This window comes from Artemia franciscana, chromosome 8 (assembly GCF_032884065.1).
Source record: "Artemia franciscana chromosome 8, ASM3288406v1, whole genome shotgun sequence".
In the NCBI taxonomy this organism is placed as follows: domain Eukaryota; kingdom Metazoa; phylum Arthropoda; class Branchiopoda; order Anostraca; family Artemiidae; genus Artemia; species Artemia franciscana.
In genome coordinates this window covers 23,546,827-23,565,923 of record NC_088870.1, presented here as the reverse complement: position 1 = coordinate 23,565,923, position 19,097 = coordinate 23,546,827, and the positions used below count along the sequence as shown (strand labels likewise).

At 34.7% G+C, this 19,097-nt stretch overlaps 2 protein-coding genes across 7 annotated transcripts in view; one reads left to right on the top strand and one right to left on the bottom strand.

Annotated features, from left to right (window-relative positions):
- LOC136030162 (UDP-glycosyltransferase UGT5-like) overlaps window positions 1-19,097 on the top strand; it is a 53,069-nt gene that overhangs the window by 6,340 nt on the left and 27,632 nt on the right. For 2 of the 3 annotated variants that reach the window (XM_065708890.1, XM_065708889.1), the window contains exons 2-3: window positions 3,704-3,929; window positions 13,533-13,752. In XM_065708890.1, coding sequence (XP_065564962.1) covers window positions 3,704-3,929; window positions 13,533-13,752 — 446 coding nt within the window. Of the gene's footprint in view, window positions 1-3,703; window positions 3,930-13,532; window positions 13,753-18,942; window positions 19,044-19,097 lie in introns of all 3 variants that reach the window. The other variant, XM_065708891.1, reaches the window with a different exon arrangement.
- LOC136030164 (uncharacterized) overlaps window positions 13,746-19,097 on the bottom strand; it is a 45,096-nt gene continuing 39,744 nt past the window's right edge. For 2 of the 4 annotated variants that reach the window (XM_065708896.1, XM_065708895.1), the window contains exons 3-4: window positions 16,282-16,583; window positions 13,746-14,584 (exon numbers count right to left, since the gene is read on the bottom strand). In XM_065708896.1, the coding sequence (XP_065564968.1) occupies window positions 14,552-14,584; window positions 16,282-16,581 (333 nt within the window). In that variant the 5' untranslated portion in view covers window positions 16,582-16,583 and the 3' untranslated portion in view covers window positions 13,746-14,551. Of the gene's footprint in view, window positions 14,585-16,093; window positions 16,584-19,097 lie in introns of those variants that run through there. The other 2 variants (XR_010618202.1, XM_065708894.1) reach the window with 2 other exon arrangements.

Sequence of the window (19,097 nt, the reverse complement as noted above, 5' to 3'; positions counted from 1 at the left end):
GGCAGCCCCCCAACTGCCTCTTCTAATTCCTGTTCGACTTTGGGACGCAGCCTCTTTAACTCTTTAAGAAAATGAAGTTTTTTTCATATTATTTCTGTACGTTTTTCTACAATCCATGGTGGATGTAATTTAATAATTCCTGTACTCCTCATACAGGAATTAGGACTGCCTCTCCTAATTCCTGTACGTTTTAAGGTTCGACTTTGGGACGCAGCCTCTTTAACTCTTTAAGAAAACGAAGTTTTTTTCATATTTTGTGAAAAAAAACCGCCCGATAAGGGACTTGAACCCTTGACCTTAGGATTAAAAGTCCCACGCTCTACCGACTGAGCTAACCGGGCATGTTTGAAGTCGAAATACCTGCATGTGTATAAATATAACTTTTAAGAATTTCAAAAATTAACATGGGCTCTTATGGGGAAATGGGTTTTTCTAAGCTAGAAAATCGGGGGGTTAAGATTTTCCGACGAAACTTTCCAGGAAAATTACTCGGAGAGTTCCGCGTCGAATGAGTCTTCGTACACCCAGATCCGATGTCGGCTGTGACCTGTAGGCGTGGCGAAAAAGAAACAAAAGGAGAACATGAACATTAAGTGGCTATGCGTGGTTTCTGGAAAACAGGGAAGGAGTTATCGGATCGAGCTGAAATTTCGCGGATAAGCTCCTGGGCCCTAGGGGACCTTAACTTGTGAATTTCAGCCCGATCGGACAACGTTAAAGGGGGGTGGGGTTGGTGGGTCGAAACTTTCGGCCAGATTTTCCCCATGAAGGAAAAGTCGGAGGGGGATGAAATTTGGCAGGTTTCTTAGTTCGAGCTCGGGCTACGAAATGCATCCCTCCCCATCCCTCTGCGACCACTGGAACCGAAGATCGCTTAACATTGTCGTGGTTCGCCTCTTTAAAGAGGCACGAGTGTGCCTCCTTGATCCCGACTGGATTCGGTGACATTGGGGGAAACCCAAAATCATGGAAAACGCTTAGAGTGGAGGGATCGGGATAAAACTTGGTGGGAAAATAAGCAGAAGTCCTAGATACGTGACTGACATAACCGGAACGAATCCGCTCTCATTGGGGGAGTTGGAGGGGAGGGTTGATTCTGAAAAATTAGAAAAATGAGGTATTTTTAGCTTACGAAGGAGTGATCTGATCTTAATGACATTTTATATTTAGAAGGACCCCGTAAATCAGATATCTGATTTTAAATCCCGACTGGATCCAATGTTATTGGGGAGAGGGGAAACTGAAAATCTTGGAAAATGCTTAAAGCGGAGAGATCAGGATTAAACTTGGCGGGAAGAATATGCCCAAGTCCAAGATACATGACTGACATAACCGGACCAGATCTGCTCTCTTTGGTGGAGTGGGGGGGGGGTAATTCTGAAAAATTTGAATAAATGCTGTATATTTCACTTACGAAGGAGTGATCGGATCTTGATACAATTTCATATTTAGAAGGACCTCGTAACTCAATTTTTTTTATTTTAAATCCGACCGGATCCAGTGTCATTGGGGGAGTTGGGGGAACCGGAAATCTTGGAAGACACTTAGAGTGGAGAGATCAGGATGAAACTTGGTGGGAAAAATAAGCTTAAGTCCATGATACGTGACTGGCATAACCAGACCAGACCTGCTCTCTTTGGGGGAGTTGGGGGGGCAACTAATTGTCTGTCCCAGTTTTGCTAGTTTCAGCATCCCATTCAACACAACGTGAAAGTTTCAACTTAGTACCATTAACCATTCTTGAAGAATTTCTGATGGGTCCTTTTAACAACCTGTTTTAACGTAGTATACATTGATATAGCTCCATACAGTCTTAATATATCCTAAATTTATTACCTTAACATCCTTGGTTTAATAGCAGCAGAAGTAGTAGAAGCAGAAGAATCAATATTGGTAGCCTTAGCTTTAGTGGCCGTAGTAGCAGTAGAAGTAGTAATAATAGTAGCAGTAGTAGTAGCGTGAGTAGAAGCAGTAGCATTAGGATAGAAGTATTTTCTTTTAGTTAGTTTGAAATCCCCACGACAAACCTTGTTAGTCTCAACTTCACACACCATCTTAAGATATTGCTGTTATGCCCTTTTGACAAGCTGTATACAGACGGCATGTTGTGATTCAGTTCACCTTGTCCCCTCAAAATTCCTTGAAGATTGAACCTTTGTGCTCTTAGGCATAGTTGTAATGATGTTCACAATAGCAGTATTGGTATTGCTAGTAGTAATATTAATAGTTTCAGCGGTAGTACTTGTAGCTGTAGTATTATTAAGGTATTGTCCTTTGGTTAGAAGAACATCCCTTCCATCAAGTCCAGGAAGTACCAACGTAATGCAATAAGTCATTGCCAAGACATTGCTGATATGTCATTTTGAAGTCCCAACGCAATGCAATAAGTCACTGACAAGACATTGGTGATATGTTGTTTTGATAACCTGTATGCCTCCAGGACATAACTTACAACCCTTGTCCTGAGGGCTGGGCTGGGGGTTGTCATCCTCTGAACCTTTCAACTACGCTGGAAAAAGTAGTAAATTTTTCCTTTTAATCTCAAAATTCTCATTGGATGTGCATGGGGAAATTACGGCCTTAGGAAGGGCTTGTTGCCCTCCAATTACTTTCTACTAACAACACTTAAATACTTAATTACCTCCAATATCTTAAAAAGAACACTAGAAATTTCAATTTCTAATCAAATATAGAATATCTAATCAAATATTTCTAATCAAAATAGATAATCCAACAATCTCATTCGATTACTAAGAAGGAATGTAGATAGAAAATCAAAACTACTAAGCACTTCAAGACAATTATTCTAAAACGTGATTATGGATGACTTTAACAGATTAAATGGTGGGGTTTTTTTCATTATTTATATATTTGCTAGGAGGAAAAGATTGGATAAAAACATCAGAATATTCATCGCCAAGTTATTTAAGTCAATTTTTTTCTCGAAATCATGGAGCCGGTTAGTTTACACTTATCATGAAATCATCATAGAAATAAAACCTACCAAAATCGATCTAGAATGATAGGCTGGTAACCAGAAAATGGAACCTCATATTATATCGAGCATTGGAGGAGTAATAAAGCTGCCTGAACATATCCCAGTTAAGCAGCAGAAATGTCGTCATTTGGGTCACCGTACTCAAAGGCACAGCATCCGACTTTTTAGGTGCAGAAAGAAAAACGAGCAGAACGAGAAATTTTGTTTCAAAACCATAAGTAGACAGAAGCAAAAGAAAATTTGAAATAATCATACCGAAAAGCCAGATATAAAAAATACTCTGTAGCAAAATACATTTAAACACTTTTTTCCACTCATTGAAAATAAATATAAACTCAGATCTCTGTCGCTACTATTCATCAACACAAAATAAAACGTAAATAGACTAGAGAACGCACAGACGAAGAAATTCCGTTGATTTCCAGCTATATGTCCGTCGGTTCTCAGAGAAATAATTTAATGGTTTGTGTACTACAACATAAATTTATCCAGGAAAGGTTCACTTTCCCAGATAACCATAAAAATAGACATTACTTAACAGCTAACTTTACTAAAATCATTTATAATCTTGAGTGACTGACTTATTTGTATGAAAATAAAGTTTTGTGGCGAGGAATTGCACAAACGCAGACCTGTGGGCTCTCAAAAGTTCTTGTAATCGATTATCATTGTCTGTCATTGCATGATCTAGTGGATTTTTTATAGGATTTACAAGAATTCGTATCCTATTCAGATGTTGATGGATTCATTGTGTTTGGACTTGGATCAATTATCAAAGCAAGTGATATGCCAGTTGAAATCCAGAAAATGTTTTTAAATGCATTTTCACGGCTGAAACAACGAGTTATTTGGAAATGGGAGACTGATAACTTTGATGTTATCCCAGATAATGTGAAACTAGTTAAATGGCTACCCCAGCAGGATTTATTAGGTAAAACAATGCTCGGTATCAAGTTTTGCTAATGTTGAGATTTCTGTACTGTTGCCAGTGTTTTGTAGGATATAGGGATAGGATAGTATTTTGGTAATTCCGGAACTAAAAGGTATCAAAATTCAGCATAGCACCTTGGTAACTCTGATATGATAGGAAAATTAAAAAGAAGAATCAATTGGAAGATAGCATATCCTTGTATGTAAGGTAAACTTTATATTGTTATTAATTTTGGGACTCAAAGGCATCCACGAAAGTATATTTTTTTGAATGAACGGAAAGTAGGGATTTGATTGACACTCCACCTTCATCCCAAGGAGCTCTCACAGAAGAGTACAAAATTTGCACAGAAAGAGGCTTTAAACCATAACCCCAACCACAACCTTTGTTTTAGTCCTTATACCCAAATGAATATATACCCAATAGTATATTACCAATACTAATACTATATATATATCCGAATACCCAAATGAAGATAGAAAACGATCAAAAATATATCTTGTATTTTCGTTTGCTCATGGGAACTATGATGCTATGGTAATACTTTGCCGAGTTTCCCTCAGCAACAAAATCGAACAGTGCTTCATGGCCACTAAATACAGAGCACCACGTGTCTATAGTAACCAAAGATATTGGCTATTTTGCTGTTTAAAAGCTACTTTAAACTACTCCTGAAACACAAGGTTTGTTTCATTAGAACACCAAGAATCTTGGGGCAATCCCCCTCATATACGTAATATTTTAAGTTTTAATATTGCTGCTCCTTACTAGCTTAAAGGAAGAAAGATAGCAAACCAGGTAAATATTTATGTGAGTGACGATTCCATATTTTCTGTGATAAAGGCAAGAAAAAGTTATATGAAAATAAATATGTCTTAAATCAATTAGTATTATTTCATGGGTGTCAAACACAGTTCCACCATCATATCTTCAGTTGAAACGTCCGGGTTGTATGAAAGTGAAGTTTATGTGTGACGAATGGACTGAGGAACTAGCACATAACCCTTCCGTAAGTATGTTTAGTTTACTAATTGCTGAATTATCTTCTCTTTTTCACTTGGTTTAGTCAAATAGATACAGAAATGTGATAAAGATGAATTTGAAATGTTTGGGTTAATGTTGCTTTTTATTTGTGAGTAAATAATCTAAAATTTTCGCTAATGAAAAAATTCTTTGAGTGGGTGGTAGCGGGATGATGTCTTTTTGAATGGTTTTGCTGTGTGTCATGAATCATTCATTAATACATTTTTTTTGTATGTCTGCTTTGACGGAATATATATATATATCTATATATATAAAAATAAGTTGTCTGTCTGTCAGGTGACGTCATGTTTCTGTGTCGACTGACGTCATGAAGTTAGTTGTCGTCATTTTTGCTATGACGGTGACGTCATTAATGGTATTTAAGACATTTGTTCACGGAAAAATGTTTAATTGTAAAATGACTGAAGAACCTACAATGGCAACAGCCGAGGAAGCTGGTCAAAGAGTTTATGCCAAAAAACTTGCTGCTGATAGAGAAAGTAAGAAAAGAAAACGTTCCGAGGAATCACAAGAACAGCAAGAAAACAGGCTTGCAGCTGATAGAGAAAGTAAGAAAAGAAAGCGTGCCGGGGAATCACAAGAACAGCAAGAAAACAGGCTTGCGGCTAAAAAACGCAAAACCGCGCAGTTAGATGAAAATCCACCTGGACAGCGAGAGTCAAAACATATCAAAACTGAAAATGATAGCGATGATGATTGTGTTTGGGATTTTGACTTGGATAAGGTCATCAATGCCTACCAGATTTAAGTTAAAAAAAACAAAGGTTCGTCGATATGTACTTCATAGTGACGGTGAAAAATAAAGAAGAAAAAGAAAACTGAAAAAAGAAAAAAGGTAAAAAACTAAAAAAAAACTAAAAAGAAAGAACACTCAAAGAGAAATTACAGACCGGGACACAAATGACGACCGAGACAGAGGGAATATAAGTGACGACCGGGAACCTCAAAGAAAAATTACAGACTGGGACACCCGGACACAAATCACGACCGGGACACAGGGAATATAAATGACGACCGGGACACAGGGACACAACTACAACGGGGACGCCGGGGGCACAGGCGGGATATATAAATGACGACCGGGACACAGGGATTGTTCGAATAGAAATTACAGACCGGGACACCGGCACACAAATGACGACCGGGACACCGGGACACAGGGAATATAAATGACGACCGGGACACTCAAAGAGAAATTACAAACTGCGACACCGGGACACAAATAACGACCGGGACACAGGGAATATAAATGACGACAGGGACACATCATTAGAATAATGAGGTATAGATCTGAATACGGATTGTTTTTCCCATGGACAATTATATGTTGCATGTTCAAGAGTCAGTAAACCTGACAATCTATTTATATGCACAGACAATGGGCCAGCAAAGAATGTTGTATATTCGCATGTTTTACGTAGTTAAAAACATATATTTATATCTATCTCTATTCACAGGTGGGACACAGGGACACAACTACAATGGCGCGTAACTAATATGGCACGTAACGACTTACGCGCGCGGGGGGGCTTGGGGGGGCGCGAAGCGCCCCACCAACTAGGTGTTGGGGTGGCGTGAAGCGCCACCCCTACAGCTAGTATATATATATATATATATATATATATACATAAAATATAAATATATATATATATATATAAATATATATATATATATATATATATATATATATATATATATATATATATATATATATATATATATATATATATATATATATATATATATATATATATATATATATATATATATATATATATATATATATATATATATATATATATATATATATATATATATATATATATATATATATATATATATATATGTACATATATATATATATAAATATATATAATATATATATATATATATATATATATATATATATATATATATATATATATATATATATATATATATATATATATATATATATATATATATATATATATTTCTTTGTATTTATCCAGGCCTAGATATATGTTTTAGTTGATAATGATGTTTCTCTCCGCATATATATATATATATATATATATATATATATATATATATATATATATATATATATATATATATATATATATATATATATATATATTTATCTATATATATATATATATATATATATATATATATATATATATATATATATATATATATATTATATATATATATATATATATATATATATATATATATTTCTTTGTATTTATCCAGGCCTAGATATATGTTTTAGTTGATGATGATGTTTCTCTCCGCCACCACCCTATACCCCCATATGCATTAACTTTTATTGATCATGGTTAGAGATATTGTTTTACCTCCTGTGAAAAGTAATGTCATCCAACTTGAAAGTCGAAGAGTTGATTTTTCCAGCCAGTTTAATGAAATGATTAATAGAAATTTAGATATTAATGCTACTGAGATTTTTACAAATGAATCATCTAGGTGTGTTTTTAAGTAGGATACACTACCCTTGTATTGTGATAAGGGCCGATTTGGCCTTAACATTTTACATATCGGAGCTAATAAAAACTAATGTCTTTCAGATGATCACTTTAATTGAAACGTGGTTAAAAGATATTAACTCGCATTTACAAGGACAACTTAACAGGACAACAGATTTGTTTGACAACTATTATTAATGACGTATGAGATAGAGGTTATAATGTAGGTGCTGTATTTTTAGATCCTATAAAAGCTTTTGACACTTTGGATCATGAAGTTCTGCTTTAGAAGCAGTGTTGCGATATTGATTTTTTGAATTGTACTAGACATAGGTCTAAAAATGTACTTCCCGGGAAAAAATGTACCAGACACAAAAAATTTTTTTTCGCGTGTTGCGCTTCGCGCAACACGCGATCTTCTTTCGCGCTACTGTACGAATCTATACAATATCGTTCTTTTCGCTTATTTTTCTCTCTCTTCCCGATGGCTCCCATTTTCTTTTCTAACCTTATTTTTCCGCACCTTCGTGTTTTCTGGAATAGAGCTTGGCTCTAGAGCGTGCTCAGTAGCCAAAGAGCCAAAATGTGCCTATTGAGGTAAATTAGTTCTGCCAAATGAAGGTAACTCAGAGCTGGAAAGTCACGCAAAATCTGCCACAAAGGAAAAGCGGTTGAGTCGCGAAGAAATTCCACTGGATCCACGAACCACGGACCCAGAGATGTCTCTTCCGAAAATCCCTTATTCGTCTTATTTAACCAATTTGAACAACGCTTACGGAAAGCGGCAGTAGCCTAACCTAAGTGATAACCAAAAGGATAGCAATTTTAAGCAGACTGAAGCAGAAGAAGCCGCAGATAACCAAAACAAAAACTCCAAATATGCTTTGTCCATGGAGGACATATGTTATGTCTATGGGCCTGGCTCTAATCGAGAAAGGGGTTGTTGAGTTGTGGAGCTCGGAATGAGCTCAAATTAAAGGTATGAGGTATGCTTATTTAAACAGTTACCATACTTAAATATAAACAGTGCAGTTTTGGGCTAAATGGTAGAATGAAGATCCAAAATACCTATTCAGGTAGACTATTTTCAGAGGCCCCTAATTGCCTACTTTGGCTAATTGATAGTTAACTTTAGTCACAGCAAGTGCATGAAAATGGCAAAGTTCAAAGTCAACAAACATTCAAATAAGTATACCTCTACCCAAGTATTCTGCACATGAAAGGTTCATGAAGGTAGATTTCACCATGGCATATGTCTAGCCGATATGCTCTCCACTACACTCCTAGTCACTCCTACTCTAAGCCTCTTCTATCTGCTTTTCCACAAGTGATCAGCTTAAGAAACATGGGGGCTAATCGCATACAGGTATGGCTCACATAAAACCTATTGTCATTCATACTATAACTGATAGATATTTTGAACAGTCTGAACTTGTAGGTTTGAATGTGCATTTTGTTAGATCACTAAGTTAGTGATCGAGCCTGTAGCAATGTGGGTTGCAAGAAGGACTTGTTGCACAAATACCGTACATAACAATCATCTGAATAAGCCACTACACTACATACTTAGCGTTGCTGACATGGCAAATCTGAAGAAGACTTCAGCAGGCTTACCTCACAACTGGAGTTAAGATGATAGCAATTTTAGTTTTTGAAAATCCGCGACAACTTTCCGTTTTCCGTAACGACTCCAAATTTACCATAGAGTTAACCTCTAAATAAAAGCAGACAGACAAGTCGCGAGAGTATTTGCCATAGCAATGAATGGTAAAGGTTCCGTTTACAAGTAAAAATCGTTCTTTTTTTTTAGTTTTGGAGAAAATGTACTGAATTTGTACCAGTTCGACGTAAATGTACTGATTTTCTGACTTTAAAAAAAAGTTGTACAGATGTACAGGTCAGAGAAAAAAGTACTGAATCTGGTACAATTGTACCACCCATCGCAACACTGTTTAGAAGTGTGAGGTGTTTGGTTTGAGGGAAAAACCTTTAAATTTTTTAAGAAGTCTTTTATTAAGATTTTTATTTAAGAAGTAATCTTTATTAGTATGTCCAATTAAATGATTCTTCTCTGGACAAAATTGTATTGAGATAGGTGTTTCGCAAGGATCAGTTTTTGGTCCTATATTATTCTTGGTATTTCTTAATGATCTGCCTATTTTCTAAATAACTTTTGCTACAGAATGAATAAAATAACGGTAAACCCGACTAATGAAACAGTTTTGCTTTTTTTGTGACGCAGCAGCTATTAGCACAGCTAAGACAGAGGAGTTGCTGCAGATTTCCATGAAGGAATCAATTAATAGAATTGTAGCGTGGCTGAAGGTAAATAAAGTAAGGATTAACATGGCTAAGTCTAACTTTATTATTTTGTCGCCATCACCGGACTTTTACCCGTGAATCAAGGGATTAAATATGTCCAATGGCGTTATAAAACGGACTGCGTCTTTGAAATACTTGGGATTGTAATAAATGAAACTCTTTTAAGCAGCATGTAACCTTAACTACCAACTTCTGGCAAGAAATCTAGGTATAATGAAGAAACTACAGCATTGTTTTCCTAAATCTGTCCTTCATCATCTTTATTTTTCTTTGATACACCCGTATATACTTTATTGTTCGAGTATTCGGCTCCCTACTTTTTCTTCTATCCTAAAACCAATAAGAGTTAAATATATTCACGCAGTAAGGATTTTAGCTGACATATCTCCACGCAAGTCTGTTCGAGAAATTTCCAAAACTTAGAAAACTTTGTCGGTTGCAGACCTTCGTCAATTCTACGTACTTTGGTTTATTTTAGACTGCAGCAGGATATTCAGCATCGTTGTTTTGTTGATTCATTTTCCATTAGGTCTACTGTTCATTTTCACGATACAAGGCGTAGTGTTGACTTCTATGTAACTAGAGGTATTTCTTCCCGTTCAAGTTTTTTTTTTTTTTTTTTTTTTTTTTTTTTTTTTTTTTTTTTTTTTTTTTTTTTTTTTTTTTTTTTTATAGAGGTAAATGGAAATGGAATAGCTTAATTCGTAATATTAAGATTATTGGATATCCCAATATATTTAGAAAAACCATTAAGGAACTGATTTTTGCTGAATACAAGTTTTGATTGATTTATTTAATTATTGTGGGGATTTTGTTGATATGATGCTCCCGGAGGAGAAGTATAATAAATGATATTCTTTTGTATTTATTGTTTAATGAGGTGGTGGTAGTAGTGTCGGTTGCCATGTTTTCTTTTTTTTAAATATTTTGTTTTCTCTACCTCCCCCACGTACAAGCTTTGCTTTTTAATGAAAGTAGCAATAATTTTTTGTTTATATTATTTGTTTATAAATCCTTATATAATATATGATATTCTTTTGAATTTATTGTTTAGTGTGGTGGTGATAGTGGTGTCGGTTGCCATGTGTTCTTTTTGTTTTAAATATTTTGTTTTATCTACTTCCCCCACGTACAAACTTTGGTTTTTAGGGGAAGTAGCAATAATTTTTTGTTTATATGTTTTGTTTATAAATCCTTATATAATATATGATATCCTTTTGAATTTATTGTCTAGTGTGGTGGTGATAGTGGTGTCGGTTGCCATGTGTTCTTTTTGTTTTAAATATTTTGTTTCCTCTACCTCCCCCACGTACAAGCTTTGCTTTTTAGGGGAAGTAGCAATAATTTTTTGTTTATAAATCTCTCTCTCTCTCTCTCTCCTCTCTCCTCTCTCTCCTCTCTCTCTCTCTCTCTCTCCCTCTCTCTCTCTCTCTCTCTCTCTCTCTCTCATCTCTCTCTCTCTCTCTCTCTCTCTCACTCTCTGTCTCTCTCTCTCTCTCTCTCTCTCTCTCTCTCTCTCTCTCTCTCTCTCTCTCTCTCTCTCTCTCTCTCTCTCTCTCTCTCTCTCTCTCTCTCTTTCTAAAAAAGCCACAATGAAAGTCAATACTGGTATAATTTTTAGACACTTTATATTATTATAATGAATTAGAAGCCATTTTTTTGTGTTTTGTTAGCTATAAAAGTTTTAATATGCTTGAAGCTGAGGCGTTATGGATGGTACTCAGGGCCGTATCCAAAATTTTCGTTGGGGGGGGATTTACCGAAAAGTTTTATTCGGGAGGGATGCAAAAAATACCCTCCCGCGATACAAAATACCTGATTAAGATTAGGGCATTTCTAGACGAATTTGCAAGTCGGAAAAGCATTTCGGTGGGTGGGGGGGGGTTTAAAACCTGGTAAGCCACCCTGGATACCTGGATATGGCCCTGGTGGTACTAGAATGGAGTTCCTTTTCACTCCTCCACTGGAATAACTAATGTCAGTTTCTCTTCCGACGACCAATCTAACCATATTCTTTACCATGCAAAAAAAACCTTCTAGTCTTGTACTTCTGTACTTAAGTACTAAGTACTTAAGCATTATTTACTTCAAGTAACTAGTACTGATACTTAATTATAGTTTTGGTTGAGTACTTGGTACTTATACTTAAATACTTTTTTTGGATTACTTGACCCAACACTGGTATATAGAGGCTTTTCAATGATTAGAATAACTTCTCTATGACAATTATATAAAACAATTACACTTTTAAAATGTCAAAATGGCATGATAACTCTTGTTTTAAAATTCAAGATAACCGTTTGATTACAAGATACAGTCTTATTACGATTCAAATAAAAAAACTAGTTTTTTTTGAATTGAAAGTAAGGAGCTACATTAAAACTTAAACTGAACAGAAATTATTACATATAGTCTATTTAGGGGGTCGCCCCCTCGTCAATACTTCACTTTTGCGCTAAAGTTCTAATTTTGTCCCAATTCTTTAAGAATAACTCCTGAATTACAAATGGCATTTAGTTAGAATAAATAGCTCTTTTAAAAGTACTAAAAAAACAGCGTAAAGAGCGAGGTATTGAAGAGGGTGACTCCCCTCATATATGTTATAATTTATGTTGGTTTCAAGTTTTAATATTTCTCCTTTCTTTCAGTTAAAAAACTGTTTTTTTAATATAATTTCTGATTGTTTTTAAATAATGTCGGGAAATCCGGCTTCCCCCATGAAAAATTCCTCCATATAAAGATCTTCCTAATTAACTCCCGCCCTCTTGATCCCCGACCCTAAAATTCCCCCTAAAATGTCTGTATACTTCCGTATAACCAATACTATATGTAAACAATGGGCAAAGTCCCTTTGGACTTTGAATTTATGATGAATTTTGATGATGAATTTGGTCATCCTCAAAGACATAGTTATTAGGTTTTTCGACTATGCTGAACAAAATGGCTTGCTTAAAATTTTAATCGAGTGACTTTGGGGGAGGGGGAAATGAGCGTGGGAGGGGGAAAACTACTCTCCTGAACTTCGAAGATCACTGGTACATTAACATCACCTCTGAAAAAAAACATGCATCTGTGATCTTTCTTCTGGTAAAAAATGCAAAAAAGCACACTTTCCTGCGTAGGAGCTTAAAACTTCTATAGTAGGATTCTCAGGTATGCTGAATCTGATGGGTTGATTTTCATTAAGATAACTTAATGCTTTGGGGTGTTTCCCCCTTATCAAATATTTCGCAAATTTCCTAGGCTCGTAAATTTTGATGGATACCATTAATTTGACGAATTTTACGTATTTTGAATAAGCATCAAAACTTGATTCTTATGATGTATTTATTTTTACCAAGACTATGCTTCTTATATTTTCGGTTATTATTGAGTTGCATCGCTCTTTACTTACAGCTGGTTACCATAAGCTGTTTGATAAATCTTAAATAGTGGATGAATAGCCACTAATATATAAATAGCCTTACCTGAGATATATATAAAATAGCCTTAAATAAGCTATTTTCGCTTAAGAAAACAAGGAGCGAGGGCTAGTAAAACACCGCTATTTATCTTCTTCTCACTTTACTCATTTCTTTTTCTCTGCTACTGCGCTCAATTTTCCGCTGTTTCTATCCTTAGTTTGTTTGTAGATAGAAGTTCGATCGTCTAACTTATATTTCACTTTACTATCTAACTTATGGATAATATATGACTTGACCTTCTCTTACACGCTGAAATAAGCTTGTATCTGTTCGTACAGTTTAATAAAATTCATCTTCGTTTTTAGGTCATCCGAATATTAAAGCTTTCCTTTCTCATGGTGGACTACTTAGCATTCAAGAAGCAGTTTATCATGGCGTGCCACTTATTGGTTTGCCCCTTGGCTCAGACCAAGATGTAAATGTTGCCAAATGTGTAAAGGATGGCTATGCCTTATCACTCGAGTGGGGAGATATCTCTGAAGAAAAAATATTTGATGCTATACAATCGGTAGTTTATAATCCAAGGTATTATTCCTAAATTTTCGTTTTTTGGGTCTTCCTACTAGCATTATATGACTAGTTGCTTTGAAAACTGTAAGCTTACTGGCTTTTATTCTACCGTATCTTTCTTTTTATGCTATTAGTAGATTTAACCTAAAAGAAAATTAAACTTCTTTTAAAATTTCAGATATTTCTCTAGTTTCAATCAAAAAATTATAATTTTTGATGAGACAACATAAATATTTTTGCAGTTTAAAAGTGGCTTTAGATGTTCGGAACTTAGAACTAAGATAATGTAAGATTATATATTGATTCTCGTTGTAAGTAATTACCTCCAAATGAGTCTTATTTGTTTGCTACTCTTTCCTAGGGAAAATAGAGAGCTCCCCAGGGAACATATAGAACCTTGAGGGTTCCCGATGACGTGTAATAAAGAGCTGCGTTGTTTATGACATCTTTGTAGGTATGTACTGGGTTCATGCTACATTTTCTTGGCGTCGAAGATTGTGATGGCGTTGTTCTTATATCGTAATATTTCTTTTGTCCTTCACTTTAAATTTTGACTCATTCTTAATTTTGCTGCCACTTGTCTTCTAATAGCCCAATTCTTTGTTTTCCACTCCATTTTTTACACGTTCTGACAATCGCTTTATCGTGATTGCTTGTAATTCACACTGCTGCTTATATTTTAACCGCATATTTCCTTGTTCTCGCAGTGGTGTTTCTGTTAGCTGCATATTTCTTTACGTTTTGATGCACATGGCATGCTTCTATGTATGGATTCTCATTGTCACTTGTCATCTAACCGCAGCCTCTTTTGATGTCATGGTGTCACCAAAGGTTCGATAAAACAACCCTGGGAAAAAAAAAATTCCTAAAGTTGTGACCTAATTGGACCGTTCTTGTGACCTGAAATGTCATTGATGTAACCAATTTTGAGGGGAAATCTATAAACACATATGTACATAATTATTAATCGTTTAATGAATTAAAAAAAAGGAAACATGATTCTAACAATAAAACGTTTTGTTGGCAGCTGTCAGGGCTTCCTTCCACACTTCATTATATGTTCGTCATTCATTTTAAGGTGGTTGCAGAAGTTCTAAGCTACGTTGTCTTTTAACACGGGAAAATGCAACGCATAACATACCATGATAAAAACAGGAGAACTACTACCAACAAATTAAAAGTTTAGCCTTCCGACTTGTGTATAGTTATCGAAAATGCGGGTCAAAGTGAAAACTGATGTCGTTGAACAGTACATCCAAGTTGACCTTTACTAGAGTCGACTGCGACTCGACAAATGTTAATTTTTTTTTATTTTTCCCAGTATTTATATTTGCCTAAATTATGTTATTATATAATTAAATAACCATAAAATGGGTTCCATTACACTCCGAAATTTCCAAGTTTCGCAAAAGCACAACTATTTATTTATTTTATTTTTCACCCACACGATACATAAAGTAAAGATGGTGGAGCAAGAATAAATATAGAAAAAACACAAAGAGAAAAACAAATACACCCACAAAGTCAATGAAAAAAAACGGATAAGGCAGTGGTGAGGGGATAGGCGCGTAGTAGCTGTACTGGAGAGTTTTCTGTGAAGAATCTCCAACTTTAAAGTTATATTAAATAAAAAAAACAAGTTTTTTGAAATGAAAGTAAGGAGCGACATTAAAACTTAAAACGAACAGAAATTACTCCTTATATGAAAGGGGCTTTTCCTCCTCGACACCCCGCTCCTTGCGCTAAAGTTTGACTCTTTCTCGCAACTCTACTTTTTAAAACAATAAAAACTTTAGCGTAAAGGGCGGGGTGTCGAGGAGGAAAAGCCCCTCATATAAGGAATAATTTCTGTTCGTTTTAAGTTTTAATGTCGCTCCTTACTTTCATTTCAAAAAACTTGTTTTTTTTATTTAATTACCATGTAAAACATGACATGTAAGAAAACCGCGGTTCGATTACGCTGCCTGAAGCTATAATGAGATTATTACTAAAACAACTGCAACAAAAGATGATTCCGTAAGAAAAAGATTATTAGAAAAATACAAGAAGTTAAAGAAGAATTTCCAGAACATATTGAATAAAGTACGATCTAGGCGAATAAATTTCCACATATCCCACATAAGGCAAGCAAAAATAAATACAGCATAAAAAACACAGAAAAAATAAAGATATTTCTTTAAAAAGACATTTCAAAAACAAGAAAAAATTAGATATGAATTTAACAATAAAGAAGTTTCCTTGCGACATGCCGGATTGAACCGCTGCAACTTTGATCCAGAAGCGCGGCCATATCCACTGCGCTGTCACAAGGTACATTGTAACTTCCTTATTCTACTAGTATCTTCACTCAATGTTTCGAGAAAAGTTATAATGACCGATGACAGCCACTTATTAGTGTAGTCTACATCAAATTGTAGTATTTATTTACTTCAATGGATAGTTCAAAAGATAAAAAGTTAATGTTTCGAAGAAACCCTTCTAATAATCCCACTAAAAAGCCTCATATTTGAAAAAAGAAACAACTGAGTGGCCTAAATTTCATACCTTGGTTTTCGGCCCGGCCTTAGAAGAAGGCTTCATCTCTTGAACCGTCTTTGCTTTATCACTAACAAATGGTTTAACTTTCATATCCGGTTTGGCTGCTTTCGGCTCTTGTTTGATTGCCACTTTTTCAGCTTTAAGCACCTCGGTTGACTTGCCAGAAGTCTTAATCTCAGACTTGTGAGATTCAGCTGTTCTCGGAGTGGCTGGCTTTGGACGTTTATGCACTGAAAGAGATTTGGGAGAAGTTCCAAGGACATCCATACTTTTGGCTCGATAGGGTTTAGGCCCTACAGTAGGCATTCCTGTAACGCATTCGCAACAATTCATGCTTCAGGAAAGGGAAAAGCAAGCCATAGAAACATAATGGAATTTACACTTCAAATAAGGTGAAAAATATAGAGGAATAAAATTCGAAACTGACAGGAAAGAAAACTTTTACATTTTAGCCTACACTTAATAGGAATAAAAACCAGTAGCACCACTGACAGTGGACAATGATTGGACTTAGAAAAAGTTCAAAACGATCCTTTGGTTTTAACAAACATAACTATCAGTTTTTAACTATTTTCTTTTGAATATAAAATAGTCAGCACTACTTAGTAAGCAGACCTTTGGCATTTAAAAAAATGCATATCTTTATACCTAGTTGACACCTTCGGCAAAAAAGGTTTCTTTAATCTTTGGCCTAAAAACAGCTTAAATTCATATTTAATCATTGTATATTTATTCCAATACGTTAGTATATTTTAAAATATGTACATTTAAAATGTACACACTATTTATATTATGCAATATGTTCGTAATATTTATATATTTCAATAAATTATCTTTATTTTCATTATAATAATATTTTATAATTAACTCAATAATTCTAATGGAATAACGCAAGATGACATTATCCCCCATCCCCCCACAGGGATGAAGCTGAGTTCATTCCCCAATTCCACAGTTGGTCACTGTTTTAAATGCAGGTAGAAATAAACTTTGGATATGGAAATTTTTAGCAACAAGATAATATATTTATTGAAAAAATTAACTGTCACAAGCCCAAATGGTATTAAAATCTTATTCTGGAGTTAAAAAAAAGAAAAAGAAAGAAAAAAACACCAATTACTTGAAAGAAAGAGAAAAAGAAAGAGAAGAAAGAAAGAGAAGCCACAGTTATGACACGTTTACGTATCCCCTATTGTCAATAAAGAGAAACGATTCGTTGCTATTGAGAAAGCAAGTCAATTTTTCAGTTCAAGTAATGAAATTTAGTTTAATGAAATGCATCCTTGATAATTTATTGCTTAAGCAGAGAAAGCTACCTCCTACCCAAATTACGGCCTTGATTGGTACTGTTTATTTATTTTTTTAGGGGGGGGGGGGGCTGCTGCTCTATTTATGAACTATTATGAACATATAAATCTATTGTGACCATAATTGTTTATGAACATACCAACGCAAAGGTGACGGGAAAAGGGTTGATCCAAAGCACCCACTACCAAAATTATTTGGTATGCTGTAAAATTCGCTTTTGTCCCCCTTTGCTAGGATATATTGTCTACTTCCCTCTTTAAGACTCTAATCAATCGACCAGTAAATTTACACACATAAGTACAGTTTATTGTTTAAAATGGTCATTGGAAATTTGACAATAGTCAATGAAATTAGTTCCATTGTGCTAAACCTTCCAAATAAGTAAGATCAATAGATTTTATTTAAAAAATTGAATGAATATTAGCTAGAACAAGTAAAGTTTATATGTTTTACTGGCTATTGCTTCATTCAAACACCAAGGCCAGTGAAAATTATATCTGATTGTGTGAATGGTTAAATAGAAACTTAGACAACCATACACATCTTTGAAAATCAGGACAAACCTGGAATTCAGTTTTTAATAAAAGATCCTCATATGCGATTGTGCAGTTTTGACAGTACCGAGAACCCAATTAAGATAAAATCTGGGTGAAATATCAACGAAAAATAAGCAAAACATTTGGCTTCACAAGGCTTAAGAAGATGCAGTCTTTCAATGAAGATGCAGCAGTCATTGCAAATCAACAGGTTATTAATGCTTGAATTTTTCCAAACAAAAAACGTTGTAAAATTAAAATATACAATTTTGATATGATTGCAGCAACACAAAAATAAGCTATCACCCTAAAAACCTCAAAATGAAAAAAAAAAATTCGTGGTTTTTAAGTATGAATAAGATTAAGAGGGGTCCAATAGACAAACAAGTCTTTGGTTTGATGTCCTTGATGCCTTTAACTGGTTTAAAAGCAAATCAATTTTTTTTTCTCGTTTCCATAGAATTCGACTTTATTGAAAATTATGACTTCAAATGACAAGATTGTATAAAAATGTACTGCTTATGATTTTAAAATTATTATCCTTTTAAAAAGACGTTTATAATATATAGATGCAACCAAGGACGTTGGATGCTCAGAAAACAACAAATGATTCTATGTCATTACTTGGGCTTGTTATCTTTCTTATTTTTTCAGAGCCCTTCATTTTCGTTTCTTCTCAGGCTACCCTTGGAAAAGCCTCATCTACCACCATAATTTCCAGATTATTAGTGGTTTATGAAATCCCAAAATTGTTTAAGAGCATACCTACTTTCAAAATTTTTTAGTGAAAGAAAGCTTAATTTTGTAACTGATAGACTTTTAGGTTTTCTTCTGAAGAGCTTCTGCAGAGTACATCAACCTTAAGTATTGGAGAAATGACATAGTTGCAAAACCTCGTTAATACCTCGCTCTTTACACTAAATCGTAAGTTTTGTTCCAATTCTTTAAGAATGACCCCTGAATCAAATAGGCCGTAGA